The 21,200-nt window shown below is 44.5% G+C and overlaps 1 protein-coding gene across 3 annotated transcripts; it reads right to left on the minus strand.

The window, feature by feature from the left end:
- Window positions 1-1,768: 1,768 nt before the first annotated feature.
- Window positions 1,769-19,841, minus strand: fgf13b (fibroblast growth factor 13b). 3 transcript variants are annotated; one of them, XM_086176554.1, is made up of 5 exons: window positions 9,689-10,308; window positions 9,127-9,237; window positions 5,789-5,892; window positions 3,616-3,814; window positions 1,769-2,069 (listed from the first exon to the last, which is right to left on the minus strand). In XM_086176554.1, exons 1-5 carry the CDS (start codon window positions 9,978-9,980, stop codon window positions 1,930-1,932), a joined length of 846 nt encoding a protein of 281 aa, XP_086032680.1. In that variant the 5' UTR covers window positions 9,981-10,308; the 3' UTR covers window positions 1,769-1,929. The 3 variants fall into 3 exon arrangements, with proteins under 3 accessions (XP_086032680.1, XP_086032681.1, XP_086032682.1); XM_086176555.1 differs by lacking the exon at window positions 9,689-10,308 and adding an exon at window positions 19,686-19,841 and having other exon boundaries at window positions 1,784-2,069; XM_086176556.1 differs by lacking the exon at window positions 9,689-10,308 and adding an exon at window positions 13,737-13,899 and having other exon boundaries at window positions 1,784-2,069.
- Between the last annotated feature and the right edge of the window lie 1,359 nt (window positions 19,842-21,200).

A 21,200-nucleotide genomic window follows, 5' to 3' on the forward strand; every position in this document is an offset into this window, starting at 1 on the left:
ATACTTTTATTATCTGGATGACTTGGCGGGATCTTTGCACCTGATAGACGAAGTCTTAAGGTACTTCAGTAAAAGCACTGCAACTTTCCTTTGAAAACACTCCCTCCCTCTCTTCCTGTCATGAAGTAAGAAGCTCTGCTTTTCAACCTTACTTAAGTATTATTTTAATAATTGTGTCAAAATTCGAAGCAGTAAAATCTGCCCCCCCAGTGTTTAACTACATTGGTGAAGTCCATTTACAGGCCTTTCATCTATTAGCGCTGTAGATGTTAAAGGTTGCGAGAAGTAATATCCTTTAAACCATAACTTTATGCACTCTTGGGTAGTTTAATTTATAAGATAATCACGGGCTGTTTGTAGCGGCCACGCTTCAGTAAGAACCATTTATCTCAAAAAAAAAAAAAAAAAAATCCAGTTTGAAGGAACTCTAAAATACAGCCTGCTTTCAGCGTCACAGCAACACACTTCAGAGCTGAGAGGGCTTGCGGTTATTTTTCTTGAAAAGGATGGAGTTGTTTTGTTTTTTTTATTTCACAAAGAAACCTAATCCTTAACTTGTTTTAATCACAAAAAAAAAAACTCAAGACTAAGACTTTTGGAAATAAAAGTAGCAACCCCGAGATTGTATCTGAAAAGCATTGGAAAAATAGCAAGTACATTTCCCTGGGTATGAAGTTCTATCATATCAGAAGTGATGACGTAAATGTACCTCAAAGTATTTATTTCAACATGAAACAATGCAGGACAAACATTGAACTTCTTTAGAAATAGTTTATTTAGTGCATTTCTAGTTTGTCCACAGCAGGAACCAAAATATTAAGTATATCTGTGCTCCCATTGGTTGACCAGATTTCTGGTCAAAGACCATTGGTCCACTCATATTCTGGTGCGATACTATTGGTCCAGAAGTGTTCTAACACCCTTACGTCGGTTCACTAGTGTTCTGGTATGAAACTATTGGCTCACTAGTGTTCTCTTTAGGCCGGGAACATGTAAGACCGGGGGTGGGGGGACCGCTAGCATGCTGCTAATGAGCAGAGGTCCACAAGCTTCCATGCAACAACAAACAAACAAACAAACAAACAAACGGCAAAGGACGACAACGACGAACAGAAATATAAACAACAGCATTGCTTGTAAGAAGTAAGCATGGAAGCATATACAGTAAACCTTATTTTTAACCTGCTAGAGCCCTCAGGAGGTTTGTCGGATATACAACAGATCTTAAAAAGGTAAAATCCCCACCCCCCACCCCCGCCCCTCTCCCCCGGACACATGCGTGCGCACACATTCGCTCTCGCTCATCCCACGCACGACCCGGCGCACACACACACACACACACACACACACACATACATACGAGCGCACTTGCATGCAAACAAATGATCAGTCCTCATAAATGTACAAGGAATACATTTTAAAAATATGACTTAACCCCATGAGCTCCATGTAAACATAGCATACAGTAGAATAGATAAAGATCTCCCTCCTTCCTTCGTCTCGCTCGGACTCCCCTCCGGCCTTAGCAATAACTAGTTAGTTCATACTGGGACTCTTTGGTTCTCTGTAACAGTCGGTTAATCTGACTGTGTGACTGACTGACTCTCTCCGTCCCTCTTTGCCGCCCCCATCCCCTCCCTTGTTTACCGTGGTGATACGACAGGAAGAGCAGTCAAGGGGAGAGACTCCGGGGGGGTCGCGTCCCTCTGCAGAGCCAGACGCAGTGATTGTCCTCAATGTATTTACATCACAGTCAGTCACAGTGTGCTCCGTCAGGTGGAAGAACACCTTCTGCTCCTCCTCTACCTCCTCGCCGCCTCCTCCTGCCCCTCACCTGTCCGATGTATGGGCATTTCGGCCTGAGATCTGTGTGTGTGTGTGTGTGTGTGTGTGTGTGTAAATGAATGTGTGTGTGTTTGTGTGTGAGGGCTAGGACAAGTCATTGTTACTGGGCGTCTTCCCGCCGCCGTTAAGTAAGGCCGAAGCGCTGCGGCTCTTGGTCGGTGTGCCGCTGCCTGACCGTGAGAGTTCTGTCAGGTCGTGGAGGGACGGCTCTCTGTACATGGCCACTGCGGGGGGAAAAAAAAACAACCGTTAATTAAACATATGATTATTTATTACCCTTGACAGCGTTAATTTCATTTTTAACCTTAGAAAGATATAAAACTATGACCCCATTATGGCACGGCGCTCACACATAGTTTCTATTAATTTTTTTATTCATTAGTGTGTTTTATAAAAAACAAAAAAGGGGGCTTGGAGCCCTTTTTAAAAAAAAAAACGCTAATATTGACGAGAAGAGGAAGAGCAAACCAGAACCCCTTAATGCTGCGGGACGGAAAATCAGATCAAGCAGCTGAGAGTCGCATTAAGGCAGCATCTCGGACGAGATAAGGAGCCCTACGGGGTTTATAAATAGTTTATAAAAATGATCCTGATTGGCCGTGCCCTGCGACCCCCTTTCCACGCGAGTCATCATGCAATCCAGGGCTACGCTCTAAAGATGTACCGATATACATCTGATACAGTTTTTTTAGTTCCTCCCTTGTAGTCGGTGATTTTATTGCATCTGTTTCTATTTCACAGGCGCCACAGAAGCACAGTGCTGAGGTTCGATTCTGACTGTTGGCCCGTTCTGTGTGGCATGTTCACCGCGGTTCAGCCTGCGTGGGTTTCCTCTGGTTTCCTTCCACGGTCCAAAAACATGCAGGTTCACTTGAGATCCTAAATTGCCCCAGAATGACAGGGTGAATATGTCTCTAAATGACATGCGAATGAGTGAATGGTTGTTTTATATGACGTGTGAATGAGAGGGTGAATAGTTGCATGTCTCTGATGTGAATGTGTTTCTAATGTGTGAATTAGAGTAAATGCTTTTTTTCTCTATATGACATCTGAATGGTTGTATTTATGTTGTTTATCGACACCTGCGGTCCCTGACCTTTTGGTACCAGGGACCAGTTTTTTACCACGGACCGGTTAGAGGCATGGGGGTTCAAATAATAAAAACGTAATCAGTTCAGTATTTAATTTGAATACAATGATTACACATTTTATATTAGGCAATAACAATCATTTTGCACTATAATATCAATTCACCAAAATGTAGAGTCAGTGGGAGCCCTGGGCTTGTTTTCCCGCTACTAGACAGTCCAATTTGGGGGCGTCGGGAGACAGTGACACTCGAATTGTGTTACGCCTGTTTTGATGGCTGTCAGTGCAGAAAACCCCGCCTCACAAAGCTATGCGGTTGTAAACATAACACGGGCTTTTAGTGCTTCTGTGGCAAAAAAAAAAAATATAATTTGTACCAAGAAGTTTTTCTTTACAGACCGGCACCGGATCGGGGACCCCTGATCTACAGTATATGACGAGAATAGCAGTAAATGGCCGTGTCTCTAAATGACATGTGAATGGCTGTATGTTTCTATACGTGGCCCTGTGAGCCACATGGCGACCAGTGAACGCCTATCGCCCGAGGACAGCAGAGATAGGCTCCAGCCGGAGAGCGGGGTTTGCCATCGAGTAAAGAAATGATCTTCCAGATGCATTCAAGGACGAACCGAACTTTCGCCCACCTGTCGGACATCTTACTCTCAAGCATCGTGGCCTTACCTTTGAGCGGTTTCGGTATGAAGTGTGCAGCGGCCTTGTTCTTCTTCACGTGGTTCCCCTTCATGATCCCGCCCTCCTTGTTGAGTCCGAGGTACCAGGCCCGGCCCGAGGCCTGCTGCCTGTACAGCATGGAGGAGTAGGTGACGTAGTAGTTCTCAAACACCGACTCCTTGAACTTACACTCCGGTGTAAAATGTTCCTGTGGAGAAACCCGGTGTGAGAAGGATGCGTTCGCTTGGGAGACCGCGGGCCGGGGAGGGCGGAGGAGACGAGCCGGTGACGGTGACTCCATTAAAAGGTGTTCATTCATTCTTCCGTAACCATCCAAGTAGCTTCACTTGATCTACTCTTGAATCATTATCTCGGCCGGTTCCCCGGGAACAAACTGCGCCAACTTAAGACAGCTGACATTTGCATTTCCTTATTCCTGCATCTCCATAGCAACCGGCTACTCCCCTGAATACCAACCAGCCCACTGAGATAAAGATGGTGCCCCGGTTGCTGGGGGAAACGGAAAGATATGGAAAGAAACGCTCCTTCTTTCCGTTTATCCGGTAGGATATTTTGTCATGGGGGTCGAGTTCATGACGGGGTTCCTCCCGTCTGCACCCGGCGTCTGTAAATCCTAAAATAGAATCACTATAAATATACACGCAGGTGTGTTTAGTGTGTACGTGTAATATGTGGTGCAGAGATGAAGCAAAGGATAGCAGGTGACGCCCCCAGACAGGAGGCGATGGACAGATAAGGTGGAGGTTTGCGTGCCTGCAGGACGCCCGGCACAGCTGTTATTACACGTTTCCCGATTCCTCTTTTATCTTTTCCGATTTAATCATCCAGTCTCGGAGTCGGGACTTAAAAGCGCATGTTACTTTTGTTGATTCCTCCCCGGGTACTACACCGGCACCGGCCGCCATTGTCCACTCCGACACTAAATGAGACACTTAATGCATTTCGCCCTGGCCTACGCCACCTCTCGGCGCGTCTTGAGAACATCGCGAGCGCGGCGGTGACCTAAGTGCACTGGCAGTCAGGGGGAAACGCAACCGTGCGAGCATCGGGAGGCCGGTGGAAATAGGCACGGAGCGATCCCGCTATCAAAGAATGAGCGCGGGGAGAAAACAAAAGGGATGATCTGAAATCGATCCCGGAAAGCCAAGGTTAGCAGGAGACGGATCGGGGAGGCTCGGGCGCCTCGGAGGGTTGAAGCCACCACGGGATCGCAAACGCAGACCCTCCGACCGCCCGACCCGGAGTCGAAGGCCGGGCCCTCGAAAGCCGCGGCCCATTTGCTTTTTAATCCTGAGAAATTAGCCCTTCTTCAGATCTTTTTCCTCTCCTTTCTGCCGCTCCCTTCAGACGTCCTCTGAAGGACGTCCTCTTCTCTCACACCAACTAACTTCATGCCCTCTTTCACTCCATCCATAATCCTCCCCTCTGGCCCAGATCTTCACCCTCCCTCTTCCGTCCACGTCCAAACCATCTCCGAAACATCTGACACATGCTGTCCTTCTTGACGGACTCCTTCCTGATCCTATTCATGCTGCTTCTAGCTCTGCTGACAATCTTTTTGTCCGTGTCTCCAAACCCAGACATCATCTCCGGTCTCACCACCATCTTCATCTTTCCTTCTGACTGATCCTCATTCATCACCCCTGACACTTTTCTCCACCTGTTCCAACCTTCTTGCACACACCATCGCTCTGGTCTGTTGACCCAACAGTACTTAAAATCTTTATCTCCACTCCCTGCAGCTTCACTGTTCCTCCTCAACTCTCCACCTCCACCTCTGGAGATGTTTCCTCTCGCCATGGATGGGAGTCATCGGGAGACATCGTGGCAATTCCTGTCTAACCTCGTCCATCAGCTCGTCCTCCACCGCTGCGGACAAGAAGGAGGCTCGAAGGTGATCCCTGACGTAGTCCCACTCCGCCCTGAACGGCCCCTCTTTAGATTAAAAAAAAGCACTAAACTTAAAAAAAAAAGGGAAAAATGAAGGGATGTTTGCTTCACCCAGCTTAGTGCTTGTTTTGTTTAATTTGGTCTTTTCCGTTTGCGGTCACCAAACGGGTTGAATAGAATTGTTTTAATGCCAATGGATTTCAAATAATTCGATCTTTTGTGTGCGTGTGGGTGAGTGTGTGTGTGTGTGTGTGTGTGTGCGGTGACCTACAGAGGTGTAGACGAAGCCTTCGTTGTTCATTGCCAGGTAAAGTTTCGTTTGGACACCCTGGATTGCTACCACGCGAAGCCCCACCGGGATCAGGTTGAACACAGCTACACGAGAACACACACACACACACACACACACACACACACACACACACGGCAAACAAAGTGCACCCACAGAGAGAAACAGAGAATAATCCCCATCATTGACGGCACGGCATTCGTTGCGATTACATGATCTTAACAGACATGGTGGCAAGGATGAGGGGGGGTCAGGGGTCAGAGGTCAGAGGTCAGGGGGTCAACTGCAGGGAGGAAAAGGTGAAAATGATCAAATGAACCCAATTCTTTTTTTTTGTAAAGGATTATTTAAACAGTCGAAGGAAGTAATGTCACTTATTCACACGGCACACCAAGACTGCTCCAAAACTAAAGATAATTTACATAGAGAATAAAGGTTTAAAAAAAACCTGGACAACAGGAGTGCTACAAAACTAAGGATAGTTTATTTTACATAGAGTAAAGAAAATTTATCACAGCATGATGTCACAAGCAAAAATACGCTCTTCCTCAGATGCTTACCAAAATACGTTCAAAAAACAAGTTATTGTGGCACCATTTTTAAAGGGAATCGTCAGGTGATTGATTCTAACCCATTTTATTTTTATTTTTTGCACCTTTTGTTAGATATATCATTCCATTTCAACATTATCTTCAAATTGCATCATTGCTATCTGAATAGCGTATTTTTGCTCAAAACGTCACGCTGTTCTAAATTTTCTTTATGTAAAATGAACTATCCTTATTTTTGTAGCACTCCTGGTGTGCAGATTTTTTTTAAACCTTTATTCAGTCGATACTTCTGATCCTGCACCCATCGCTAACTGGGCAGCAGATGTGCGTGTTTTTTTTTTTTTCTCAAGTTATTCACACAGCGCCGCTATCATTTCACACATTTAAACACCAGGATGCATAGAGGGAAGATCTGCAAATACTGTATATATATGTATGCATATATTTGAATATTCATGAATATTCTGTGTCTTGATTCAATTTTCTTTTTTCCCCTTTTATTTAAACAAGCTGTTTTTTCACCAAACCACTTCGGGTATTTATATCGCTCTCCCAAGACGTGAGCGAAGGCGTGCGTCCGGTGGATGGAGGTGATGGATTATGTAAGATGCGCACGACGGTGAACAACACGCGGCGTAAAGAATCCGATTGCAGTTTTGGACGATTTCAGAACAAGCGGTTTAAGAATAACGGCAAAATCCATCCCGTGGTCACGAAATGTTAGATTTTTTCTGAAAAATTAGCGTGTTGGTTCACGACCTCCGTTGCTGATGTTTGGCATCTCAATCAATTTTCAAGGCGCCTCTATGACAACACTCGTTTAAAACTCACAGCGGAAATCGACGTCGACAGCCAGTCGTGATTAAACGAGATTACAGAGCTTAAATATCCAACGAGAGACTTTTTTTTTTTCAAGAAAGTTTCCAATAATTGCACCGATTAATGTCAAACGAAAGGGATTGATGCTTAAAACGGATGCACTGCGCTACGGGAGAGTGTTCCACTGCAGGTACAGACAGTCTGCAAAAACAGGAAGAGGTTTAAGCACTGAGCTGAACCCATGCCATTCTCATTGTTATTATTAAGTAATAAGTATGTAATTACACACCTGTATCTGAGTCTGAGGGGATGGAGAAGGAAAAATGTAATTTAATTCTTACTTGTACTATTACCGGACCAATTACTAATTAAACAAGATCATTTTTCATTACCGTATCTATTCTACTCTATCATACGGATTGAGTTACCGGGACTAATTCTGCAATAGGCTGATGCGAGATAGTCTTTGATACAGTGACGAAAGAAAGAAAGAAAGAAAGAAAGAAAGAAAGAAAGAAAGAAAGAAAAGAAAGAATATTTGAATTCCATAAAAAGCCATAAAATGTCAATGTAAAACTAGGGTTCGTCGGGCGTCGGCGTTCATCGAGAGGTGTTCGGCTTCTCTGTTGAACTTTGCCACGCCCGGGGAAAGTTTAAAACAAAAAAAAATACAAAGTAACGTCACAAGGACGGCGCAGGAGGTGTAAAGGTCAGCGACCGGGCCGGCGAGTGTGATAATATATCGTCTTAGCGTACAGTAAACAGCCACGTAATTATCGAGGGCGGTCTGATGAGTCAGGCCTTCATTTCATTATAGTGGTCCAGAACGCCGGGTTCTCCATAATGACCAGTATCGATCGTCCCCGGTCTGACTCCATGTACGCGGCGCTTTTCGTGAAAATCCGCCTCGACCCTCCACAACCCGTCGCCGTCTCAGTCCCTTCCTCTCACGGCAGCTGGTGGCCCCCGAGAAGCAGCTGAGATTGATGCGCGATAACCGGCGACGCCAAATGTGCGGGAGAGCGATCGGCGTCTGAACCGCGACAACAGAATTGAATTAACCTTATCAATCAAATGTTGCACGCGTGTGTGTGTGTGCATGCATGTGTGTGTGTGTGTGTGTGTGGAGGGGGTGAAATCCATTCACCAGCCTTCCCCTTCAAGGCTCATATTTCAAGCTTTCCAGGATTTGGGCATTGAACTGGACGCATAATCGATTATTTTGCTCAAAAGGGGAAGAAAAAAAAAACGGCAAACACAGATTAAATAGGGTGCAGCCGATTCAGCGCCGGGGGGAAGGGGGGAGGGGGGGTTCGAACCCAACCTGTTTACAAATTAAATTAACACTCGACATGTGTTCCTGCGACCGAGATCAAATTCCCCGATCTCGAGATGTTTTTTTTTTTTTTTTTTCCCTCCTCGGGGCTGAGGCCTGTCTCAAAAACGCATCCTAATTGGTTCAAGGCTGATGAATTGAGTCTGCTATCGAAAAGGCTTGCGGGGTTGGAGGTCTGGCGGGGGGGTCGGGGCCGGCTGAGGTGAAAACCAAATTCACGCTCGTTGCGCCGCCGACCCACTCGGCCGTCACTCTCAGAGGAGCTGGAGAGCAAAGTGAATATCCCAGACCCTCGTGTCTGGATCTGACTTGATTATACAGAAATAACTTTTTTTTTTTTTTTTTAATCCAGTCAATACTTTTTTTTTTTTAATTTACAGATTTTAAGGATTTTTGGGGTCATTTTTAACAACTTTTTTTGATTTTTTTTTTTTTTTTTTTGGACGCTTGTTTCGTGCAAATGAACAGTTTCAGGGAATATAGCAACAACAACAACGACAACAACAAAAAATAAAAGAAAACAGGGTGGAAATGTGGATTGATGGATTGTCACCTGTTTTGTTTATACATTTGTAATTTTTTTTTTACTTTCTCAAAGAAGGTCAAACACTTACCATATGTGCTGTCTTCATCCTTGGTGCCGTCTATGGTGCCATCAGGCTGCATCTGCAGCTGGAAGCCCTGGCGACTGGACAGCCTGGTCACAATGCCCTTTAGCTGGGGCTCTGAGAAGAACATGAGGAAAGAAAGAAGAGGAAAGAGGAGGAGGAGGAGAGATTAGCCCTCATTTCTCATCGCAGTCATGTGATCGAGTATGATCTATCAAAAAATCCAGAAGTGTCAAGAGGCCCCGTGTGTCTCCCAGGGGCCTGGAGGAGCCACACACACACACACACACACACAAAACCAGGAAAACACAGCTTTTTTTTTTTTTTTCAATTATAATAATTTCAAGTTCCCGCTCTGTTTACTTCAGGTTCACCCCCACCCCCGCGCTAAAAAACACCCCCACCTTCACTTCAGCGTCGGGACGATACAAAGTTATTAACGCGTAATAACGCACTTTAGGAGGAGGAGGAGGTGAAGTGATGAGAGAACGCGGAGGATGGAGGTGATGGTGAAAATGGTCGAGATGTTGCTCTCCACCCACACGCACGCACACACGCACGCACAGACCTGGCGGCCGCCTCCTCTTCCTCTTCTTCCTCGAACCGAACAATTTCACACGCGAAAAGACGTTCAACTTGCTCGGCTTGTCGTTGGCGCCCTTGCCGTTGCTCGGACTCCCACCGCCGCCTCCACCGCCACCTCCTCCTCCTCCTCCTCCTCCTCCGCCGCCGCCGCCGCCGCCGCCTCCTCCGCCGCCGCCGCCTCCTCCTCCACCGCGGCCGGCGTTCGCCTTCTCCCGCTCCCGCGCCTGGCGCTTCTGACGGATGAGCGAACTGGCGATCGCCGCCGCCCGAGACATGCTCCCCGCGGGGAGGCGAAGCGAGGCTGCGCGTCCCGGTCCTTGAGTGGGAGGGGTGGTGGTGGTGGTGGTGGTGCGTGTCGTGGGTGTGGGGGTGGTGGTGGTGGTGGTGGGGTGGCGTGGGGTTTACACCGCCCACGGCTCAGCTCGCATCGCACGCCGGCCGCCGCAGCAGCCCGGCGGTCATCCGTGATTCGGTGCGGCGGTCAAAATCCTCCATCCGGGGGCGCGGACTCCGTGGGAGTCTAGGTGGTGGGGTGGGTGTGGGGTGGGGTGGGGGGGTAGAAACACGCCTCGCAACCGCCACCGCCACCCCCCACCCCAACCCCTCCTCCCTCCCACGGGAGGGTGGAGGGGGGTAAAGGGGGTGGGGGGGAAAGCTGGTTCCCTCTTCCCCCCCCCCGTTCCCACCCTCCCACCTTCCTCCCTCTCACCCGGGTGATTCCTCCCGCGTGTGCGTGGGGATCCGGTGTCGAATCAACAGCTCATCCTCCTCCCCGCACCCCCTCCCCCCGCAACCCCCCCCAAAAAAAACCACAAAAAGCCGGAGGATTGAAGGGGTTTGTTGTGATGTCTGCGCTGCAGCCGCCGCTTGCTGTACTCCTCCCGCTCCTTTGCGCCGCTCCGTGACACGGACACGCGGAGTGGGCTCGGTCGCCGCGTGTAGCCGCGCCGTGGGGCCGCCCCGCCGGGCGCCGGGCTCACGGTGCGGCCGCGCCGGCCATGGAAGAACTGCTGCCGCCGCCGCTGCTGCTGCTGCTGCGGCCGGGGCCCGCCCCGCCCCGCACCGCCCCGCCGGGAGAGAGCGAGGGGGGGGGGGGAGAGAGAGAGACGCACACGCACACGCACGGTGGCGTCTGCACGGGTGTGCACGCGCGCGTTAACGGGCGGGATGTGCGTGAGGAGGGAGGTGTAGCGGCGGAGGGGAGCACCTGTAGCCCTAAAACCATCCACGTGGCGCGTTACCTGAATACAGATGCGTGGGTTTGCGTGGAGGGGGTGGGAATGGGGGGGGTCAACAGAAATGGGAGAGGAGGGGTGATTATATGAATGAGGGGAGGAATTATGGGGTGGGATAGGGGAGGGTTGGTGGAGTGTGAGATACTGGAGTGTGACGAAGAGACACACACACACACACACATTCGCATTAATTGTGAAAAGAGAGTGATGAATGAAGGAGGAGGGAGAGAATGGGCTGCCAGGGGTCTTCAGAGAGTGGAGAGAGGAGGATGAGGGATCACCTGTGGGCTGATGAAGAGTCATGGAGGCAAATGAGGTGGAGGAGCAGTAACAACAGGGTGGAGGTGGAGGTGGAGGTGGAGGTGGAGGGTCTCCTCCATGCGTGAGAGGGAACAGCCAGGAAGAGCAGGAGTGGGAAAGGAGGGGCTCTCCCCTTATTTTGGTGCAGAGCTCCGCCGTTGCTGCGAGGGTGCAGCGTGCAGGAGGAAGAGGAGCTGCTTTGCCAGATCCCCCCCTCCGCACACACACACACACACACACACACACACATCCAATATACAAACACACACACCAAGGCTGCAGGAGGCCCCTCTGCATGCACGACTGCACCCCCGTCCTCCCGGAGGAGGAGATGGATGGCCGGAGGGACGGGAGGAGGAGGTGAGCTGTTAAAGGAGAGGAGCGGGACGAGGACCGGAGGGCGACGGATGGCGTGGACGGGGTCAGAGGTCAGGACCTGCGAGATGTGGTGGAACCACAGGCGTCTCTGGGACTCCGGAGGTAAGACCCCCCTCGGAGAGGCCGGTGAGTCACGTGATCCCGCTCCGATCGGCTAACGGCTACTTCCTGGTCCCGGGTCCGAGTTCATCGGGATAGTCAACAAATATCAGCTGTTTTTCTTTACTTATTTACCGCTCACTTTCTGTATTTGCTGCTTCGCTTGACTGTTTCTAAAACTACAAGCCTTTAAGGAAAACGGCATCACTGTTGTAATATTCATGGAATCATAGGCGAGTAGTAGACATGATAAATTGACCTTTAAGATAAGGCAGCCTAGAAAAGGACTAAATAATAATAATAAAAATAATAACAACAATAATAATAATAATGATAATAATAGTAGTGAAAGACGAGATGGGTGAAATGACCCCCTAAATAACCAAAAATGTAAAAAAAAAAAATTCAATTTAATCATTAAGAGAACCAGTTCCTAGTAAGAAATTACCTGGATTGAGTAAACAAATCAAAAATAGACAGATTAATATAGATCATAACTTAAAATAAAGTAATAAAATTGAAAAAAGGGATACGGTTTTCACCTGAAATAGCGGGAAATGATCTACAATAGATTAATTTGGAAAAATAGGCAAAATAAAGCAGGGATGTCGCTCAGACTGGAAAGATAATCACCTCAAAATCTATAAAATAATCTCTAAAAAAAGCAAATTATTAATCCCAACTCCAAACAGAGCAATAACATATGTATATTACATTGTATTATATATTGTATATTGGAAAAAAAGGAATGTCTTACAGACCCCAGCGGTCTCTCAGGCATTTCTTTTTTACATCAACTAAGGAATATATAATAAGAATATTTTAACAAACAAACACCAGGGAGTTTAAATTGCAGCAGTGAATTCATATCATGTGTGTTTTATGTAAATATCTGTAATACTGGATATTTATCATCTACTTGAATTCATCACTAAGCAAAGAATTTGCTGTGAGATGTTAATCCAAATAAAATAACAGTAAATAAATACAATTGGACTATATTTTTCTCGAATATATAAAGCCCTGAAAGATCTTTATGAGCCAAATGTCCAGAATTAAAGAAGTACTTTTTCACATCATCCACATCACTCACTGATGGCAACAAATACCAAATATTCAGGTGTACTTTACAAGTACATTAGTGCAAAAAACCAGATCAAACTTGATGAATGTGAATATATTTTTAAAGTTATTTGAAGTGTTTTAGAGTTCATCAGTTGGCCGCTGCCCTTTCCGTCCCCTAAAGGCGAGTCTGGGAACTGACGCAGGTTGACCCAGAGGGAGTTCAGCATGAGAGAAAAGGACTTTACACAGTGCACAGCAAGAAATAGGGATATACGATTATGTTATTTAGGTTCTCCTATTATAAGAATAATGAATAAATAACATCTGGCTGTTCAATCTTCAGTCAACCAAATTTATTCCGATAAGCAAGACACCTTCCAGATCCCATATGGGAACACCACCATAGCACTATTTTTATATTAAAGTTCAATTCGATGAACAACTGCGGTAGCAGTAAGGCTCGCCTTTCTCCTTTTTTTTTTTTTTTTTTTTTTTTTAAACAGTTTCAAGACGTGGCCAAAAGTCCTGGTCTAGTCTATATTTAACACAAAAAAAAAGTTTTGAGTTTTTTTTTTTTTTTGTTTTGTTTTTTTTTTTTAAATGAGAATTTGAGAATCTCTGTGAATTCAGTTTGGAAAGGCATTGAGAAAAGGAGGTGGAAGTATTTATCTTTGGATGGAGAGACGCGCCCCTGGCTGCTTTCAGCACCGGGGACAGCGCCCGGCTAAAGGTCACCTGATTTTTTTTTTTTTTTTTTTTACAAATTTCGTCATTCTACTCTAGGAAAAGTATCCCCCCCCTCCTGACGTCCGGGAACTATTTTATTTGTAACGGCCTTTTTCAACTCAGGTCTTTTTAGAGTTTTGATTTCTATCGCTAGATCTGGACAGAAAGAACTTAAAAAGAGGTTGAAATTGACACGGTTAGAGGAACGGCGGATCCCTCCGGTCCTACCTGAGGTCGATCGACGGAGAGGGAAAGTCATGTTGCGCCCGCTGAGCTCCGGAGCCTTGTGCTCACGGCCTCCCGCACTTCCTGTTATGCGCCGCTCCGCCAAAAGAGGAGGAATTACCGAAGTTCTCGTGGACAATTCTCCACGGCATTGGATCCATTAGGCCGCGCACGTGGCGTTGACGGGAGATCATTACAGAACATTATGGGCCATTAAGCTGTTGGAAGCGACCATTAATGATTCATGTCAAGGCCCCGCTGATCTGGCACAATGTGAGAGGGAGGGAGCCAGGAGGCTGCTCCCAAATCAGAGGAGCTGTCCGAGAGGGGGGCCTGGCTGTGAGTGTGTGAGTGTGTGTGTGTGTGTGTGTGTGTGTGTGTGTGTGAGTGTGTGTGTGTGTGAGAGAGAGAGCAAAAGAGCTACGTCCAGTAGGTCTGACTACTCTCAGGTGCTCCCCCCCCCCCCCCCACACCTCCCTCTGTCACTTTTGACGTCAAACTCGTCCCCATTATATATTTATAACACAAAACCAAAATAAAACGGCCGTGATGGAATGTAACACCGCCGTGTCACAAAATAACCTCAATGTCTAATTTCATCAGCCCAGTTGAGAATTACTCTCCAGTATCCTGTTACATTATGAGAGTACGTATTGCGTCCATTATTTTATTGTTATGAAGGAAACATACTGGACGGTCAACAAAATATAATTCTTTAATAGCTGGAATTCTGTAGTAACTTATTAATCTATGTGTCTATGAATGGGTGTTATAACATCTATCTATCTATCTATCTATCTATCTATCTATCTATCTATCTATCTATCTATCTATCTATCTATCTATCTATCTATCTATCTATCTATCTATCTATCTATCTATCTATCTATCTATCTATCTATCTATCTATCTATCTATCTATCTATCTATCTATCTATCTATCTATGTGTTTGGTTACTTGTTTGTTTACTCAAAGGTCAGATCAGTGATGCCGCTTTCTTATGTATAACAATATTTAAAAAGAAAATTACAAATAAATTACGAATAATAAGGAAAAATAAATGTTAAAAATGCACATAATCTGGCAAATAATCCAAGTAAATTAACATTAATATAGAATATCCGTATCCTCTGTAGCTTTCACAAGTGTTTAATATCAATTCCCTGTTTTAATATTCCTGAGTCTTGTTCATGACCTTTGACCCCAAGCTCGAAAGTCAGACACTCTTGAACGTGCAACAGTTCAGATCCCGGCCCCAAAAACCCACCGCCGTCTGCCTTTTCTCAATTTTTTTCATGTTTATTCTTCATTATTGTCATCTGCGTTCTCTGGATTTGTCTTTTTTATTGCATTTACAGTTTTTATGGATCGTCTGTTTTCATTGTAATCTCATCGTCAAAGGTCGAGCGAAACTTCCAAAAACTCAGTTATCGACTAACTGACAAACAGGGGCCGTAATTCGGTTACGGAGTGAGTGAAAAGTGAAATATACTATGGATGAAATATAATATCCCGGATACGACTCTCTTGCGTAAAACGCTGCCTCCGTGCTCGTGACTCACTGCGTCGGCCGCAGCCTTCAAGCACAAAAATAAACCAAATGACCAAATCGTATTAGCATCTCTGTTTCATTTTTCTCTCCTTTATTCGAACCTTAAAACCCGTACGAAGACCAAACAATCCCCTAATGGACCGAGATGAGACAAACAAAAGAACATCGTACAATGACAAGTAAAACAACCGTAATTAAATTGTTATAAACCGGTATTAGTGCGATATTGAAATTCCATTTTTTTCTAAAAACCGGTCCAATTCCCTTGGCCATCTAAGAAGTGCACAAAAATACATAGAAAATGATGCACTCAGTATCCACTTCAATCTGATGGAACTACTGAGCCAGAAAATACAAGCCGCCTTGAAATTGAATATCTAATTTGGTGTCAACGACTAGATGTGACGCAACTATAGATAATGGCGTTGAGATACCGACAAACTTACAGGAAATTAAATGGCAGGAGCGGGAGGGGTGGATGTTGAGGTGGTTCACACCAGCGTCGAAGGTAACAAAATACGGAGAAAGTAAAGGGAAGAGCAGCGACACACTCACACACACACACACACACACACGCAGGATCTTAATGGATTAGTAACTCGATGGGTCTGTAGGATTTCCTCCATGCGCGCCATCATTGTACATTATATAGTAACCACAATTATTACACCCGGACGACGCAGACAGGCTTGTACTATCAGTCCATTACGCAACAAAACAAGCAGGAATCTGAAAGTATCGAAGATTGCAGGGCGTAGGCCTACCGCCGCGGCCCGCGATGCGTTTGAGGGCGCGCATTGAAAGCTGCTGAGGATACGGGGAGGGGAATGTTTGCACTCAGCAATTTGAAAAAGTAAAGAGGCATTAAAGTAATAAAACTGATTAAAAACTAAAAACAACCTGGTAAATGATCTGACTTGAATTTGCTTCTCGTTCTGTTTTCTTTACATCGGTTTTGTTTTTGTTTTTTGTTTTTTTTTTTAAAAAAAAAAGGAGATTTTTTTTTTTTCCCTAAGGAATAATCTAATTATTGTTTTTGCCCACCTAATTGTATCACTTGGGTTTGGCTTCCTGAGATCTGGATGTAACCTTATTAGATCGAGATGGCTGACCCACCAAACAAACACACACACACACGCACACACACACACGCACACACACACACGCACACACACACACGCACACACACACACACACACACACACACACACACACACACACACACACACACACACACACAGATATACACATTTCTGCTCTTTCTTTATTTGGCCTCAACTGAACTCAAACCATAGTTTTGAAGAAACTACTTCCCAGGACCTCCTGAAACAGCTCTGCCATTGTAGATCAGCATCTGCAATTCCACTAATATCCCGGGCTGAAAGCCAGCATCCAATATCTAATGTGTGTTTAGAAAAAGAAAATTAAATAGCTTGATGAGTGTGTCTCAGCTGACAATTCATTTGTGTAATTCTACGTTTTGCCGCTAGATGGCGCCAAATTCGTGCGTTGCCTGGAGGGTAGCTGGGATTAAACTGAATATTTAGTTATTATTAAATGATTATTGTGCGCTGATGCGATTTATAAGCATATTGTGGCAACGTTTAACAATGTGGATTCAAGCTGAATAGTTATAATAATGCGACTTAAACGCAGATGTGTGTCTGAAAACGCTCAGATATACAACAGTTGACTTTTATTATCTCTTTGTGGAAAACGCGTCACGCACTCTGTCATATTGTGTCTTTTCCAAGTCGATATCTTTGGCTCATGTACTTAGAGTCAGACTCTGCCTGTCATCGGGAGGGGGGGCGTTATTAAATCAGATTTTTGATGACATTGAACACCCGGTCCCTCCAGAGGGCCAAACAATAAAGGGAAAACATGTCATATGTTTATGCAGACAGCCTGCGCTGCAGCGGATAATTCATAGCGTGTCCTTCGGGCGCCATTAATCACTTGAAACAAATTAAGTAAAAACAAGGAGCATAACAGCAAGATCAGTAAATGGATCACACACACAGACCTTGAGTAAATCACTACATGAGACATGAGAAAATGCAGAAAAGGAGCAGCCATCTATTTCATCCAAAATGTTCTTTTGCATGAAACTGAAGATGAAATCCTGAGAAAATTAAAAAGAAAACTTTAGCCTCCAGTTAGCCAGTGAGTAACAGGTCTACTAATGCATGAACATGCATGTGTATCTTTATCTTTGTTTTCACACACTTGCTCTTTGACTCTTTGACAATTAGTCCAGTTACTCTCTTCTCTTTATTCCGGTTTTATTATTCAGTAGCGCCGCCATGTGTGGATCATTTATTTATCTTAACTTTTTATCTATGTTTTAATATTTTATCTATATTTACACAACTATAAACATATTATATCTTTATTTATACATGTATTCATCTATATTTTTCATAAATATCTTCATTTTTAATTTTTGTTATTTACTATATTATTACTATATTTACTACGATATTAGTTTTTTATTCAGTCCCTAAAAGTTTGGGATTTTGAGATTTATCATAAAAAATGTTTAAGTTTTGTATATATATATATATATATATATATATATATATGTGTGTGTGTGTGTGTGTGTGTGTGTGTATATATATATATATGTATGTATGTGTGTGTGTGTGTGTGTGTGTGCGTTGTGCATTATACTGATATGATAATTCAACCGTCTTCCGGTATGTTAATGAATCAGAAGTGTCTTGTTGTGAAACTGGATGGACGTTAAATGCAGCGCAGCCACATCGGCGTGCCGCGTTTTAGAGTTAATTAACAGCACGACCTCCAGAAGGAACCCTTTGCTTATTGTTTACACTCAGCATCTCCACCCCTCCCTCCCACACCCACTCACTCACACATGCATGAATAGTTTTAATCCACTCTTAAAGGTTAAACTCAATAGGAACAAGATGTTAATGAGTTCCCGCACAGCCTAAACCTAATCCTTGAAACCATTTTAATAATATACGCGAAGAGGTGCCGTGACCGTACTGCACCTCAGTGACTGACTCAGGAGGACTCACCCTACAAACGACTGTCCACTAATTTTAGGAGCAGCATCACCAGGCTAGTTTGTAATTTTTGCATATGTATGTGTGTGTATGAGAATATAGGCACACACATGCACATAAATACATTAAATTCATACAATAATTCTCTATATCGCTTACCCTGCACAGGGGAGGGGGTACTGAAGCCCAAATCAGCCTGAACTGTCACTCACTGTGACTAACTCACAGTTAGTCATTTAAATTACCTTTTGTTATCTTATGCATGTATGAATGTATATATGCATGTTTGTATATATGTATATTTGTATGTATGCATGTATGCATATATTTATATATGTTTGCATGTGTGTATGTATGCATGCATACTTTAGGTTATGCATGGTATGCATGTATGTATGTATGTTTGTGTATGTGTGGTGGTGCATATATGTATGTATCTATGTGTGTGTGTGTCCATGAATCTATCTATCTATCTATCTATCTATCTATCTATCTATCTATCTATCTATCTATCTATCTATCTATCTATCTATCTATCTATCTATCTATCTATCTATGTTTGGGCGTATACCTGTAATATATGTGTAATTACATCATTGCCGTGTTTTCTCGAGCTGAACCCGGAGCCTGCGATGCTTTATAAGGTCCTATATTTCCTGCGGCTCATTTAAGTGACTTATAAAGCAATAACAGCATCGGGATGGACCTTCATGGATTCCACCGGGGGTTCGACTCCAAGTCTATTGATCAGGGATATAAATCAGATTTTTTTTTTGTTGTTGTTGTTGGGTTTGTTTCACTGCTGAGCTTTAATTGGCTTTTGAATCGACGTATAATTCACCATGTCTGCAGAACCACCATCTATCTCTCTCTTTCCTGTTTTTGTGAATGAGCATGCTGACATTATGAATATTGCAGCTCAGGGATGCAACCCTTTTTGTTGTCTCCATGGTAATGGTAGTATCCCATGTGCCTTTGCGGCGATTTATATTGCAGTCTGGGAACGAATTGGTGACAGCAATATATTGGAAATATATTGAAAATAATACCTCGTCACAGTTTCGTTTAGTTTTTTTACAATACACAAGATGTTGAACATGTCAATCCCAAGGTGTCGTGGGAAAGATAAAAAAACAAACACCCCGATTGTTTTTTTTTCTAATTTTTTCTTGATTCGAAGTAAAGCTGCAAGAAAAAACTAAGAATTTTTAACAGCGATGCGTTTCTACACGTTAATTACGCGTTAATTACGTGTTTATGACTACTTTTTATCGTATAGACATCTGAAGCATCATCTCCATCATCTATCGGGAAGCAACGGGTTTTGGATGGCATCCCTGCTTGTGCGTGTGCGTGTGCGTGCTCACCTTTGGCACCATGGTCCTTGTCTTCTCTGTGTCTGGATTTCCCGCTCATGGATCCGCCGCCGGTTCCCGTTGACAACCCAAACTTCCCCGGGAGTTGCAGGATCGCCCTCTCACTTGCTCATTGCACTCTCCTCTCACACACTCACACGCACACACTCGCTCGTACACACTGACACAAACACACATCGCCACCCCCTACACACACACACACACACACACACACACACCCACCTCATCAGACGCGCCAGCCCGGTTACGCTCCACTGGTGACACAAAACAAAGGCGGGCGCGCTCCCGAATCGCGAGAGCGCGCAAAAGAGTCATTGCGTGCGAGCGTGCGCATGGAGGCACCGAAGTGTGTGTGTGTGTGTGTGTGTGTGTGTGTGTGTGTGTGTGTGTGTGTGTGTGTGTGTGTGTGCGAAAATGGTTCGTATTCATCATCGATAACTGAAACATATGATGCTCTGTAACGCATTTATTACTCTGTAATACCTATAACAATCCATTTATTACTATGTGATAATTGGGGGTCTTTTAAAAGCCATTTTTACCGATTTTAACTGTAACTGTAAATGCACTTCAGTGACATTCAGAAGGCGCTGGCATACTTTTTAATCATATCATACTTTGATATTGTATGTATTGTGTAATAACCTGATATTGATAACAACATTAGCACGAGAGAGATGCAGCAGCTGTCACAGAAGCCACTTATTTCTTCATTTCTTTCCGAAGCTCCAAGTAGCTCTGGCTCTGGCTCGACCGCGTCTTTCCAAATTCTTTTTCTGTCTCAATAGACCAAACCAAGCCAGGAGAAAACCTCGCCCCAGGATCTCCAGACAGTCACCATACAATATTTACAAGGGTGGCTTCCATTCAATAAATCCACAAGCAGGGTCAGCAGTCAAACCTGGTGCAAACCGCACAGATTATTGATCGATCAATCAATTTGAGCCAGAAAATTGCTTTCTTTGACGATTTTTATTTTTTCCTAACTGGGGAAGCTCACGATCCCACTGACTGGTTATACAGCAGTAACAGCATGGTATTATAGCGTGAGGGACAACCTGCAATCACTGTGGTTGACACATATAAATTTATTTGTAGATTTCTTGACGTGAACGCGGTAAAATTTAACCCCATCGGAAAAGAGTAAATGGTTGTATGTTTATATATGATGTGCGAGCAGTGACGTGCAGGGAGGGTCATGGTTGGTGAGGCAGAAGAACTACGTGCCTCACCTAGTGACGCTTCACAGTCGTTTTATGAATGCTCAGCATAAGAAACTAGTAACACACATACAGTTGTTGACAAAAAAATCACAGTACATTGCAAATGTAATTCATACGGAAAAAGTGTTTAAACATTTTAATAGCGACTCATGGATATCGATGTTGAGGCTCAACAGTCTGTGGCTTCACTACATGTCTCGCTGCAATCCAGACATTTTGAATAAAATACAACCTAAAACTGGTTAAGTTGAATGAAAAATACCTTTATAGTGCAAATTAGTGA

The sequence above is a fragment of the Fistularia commersonii genome, chromosome 29 (genome assembly GCF_037954325.1).
Source record: "Fistularia commersonii isolate RoL2024-O1a breed Wild chromosome 29, RoL_Fcom_v1.0, whole genome shotgun sequence".
NCBI classification, from domain to species: domain Eukaryota; kingdom Metazoa; phylum Chordata; class Actinopteri; order Syngnathiformes; family Fistulariidae; genus Fistularia; species Fistularia commersonii.

Bases quoted from the DNA above. Each gene is read 5' to 3' on its own strand.
- fgf13b (XM_086176554.1), bottom strand. From the start codon at position 9,980: ATGTCTCGGGCGGCGGCGATCGCCAGTTCGCTCATCCGTCAGAAGCGC. The intron at 3,815-5,788 runs GTAGGTCACCGC...GTTTCTCCACAG, and splicing joins AAGGCTTCGTCTACACCTCT to GAACATTTTACACCGGAGTG. The intron at 2,070-3,615 runs GTAAGGCCACGA...TTCCCCCCGCAG, and splicing joins CATACCGAAACCGCTCAAAG to TGGCCATGTACAGAGAGCCG.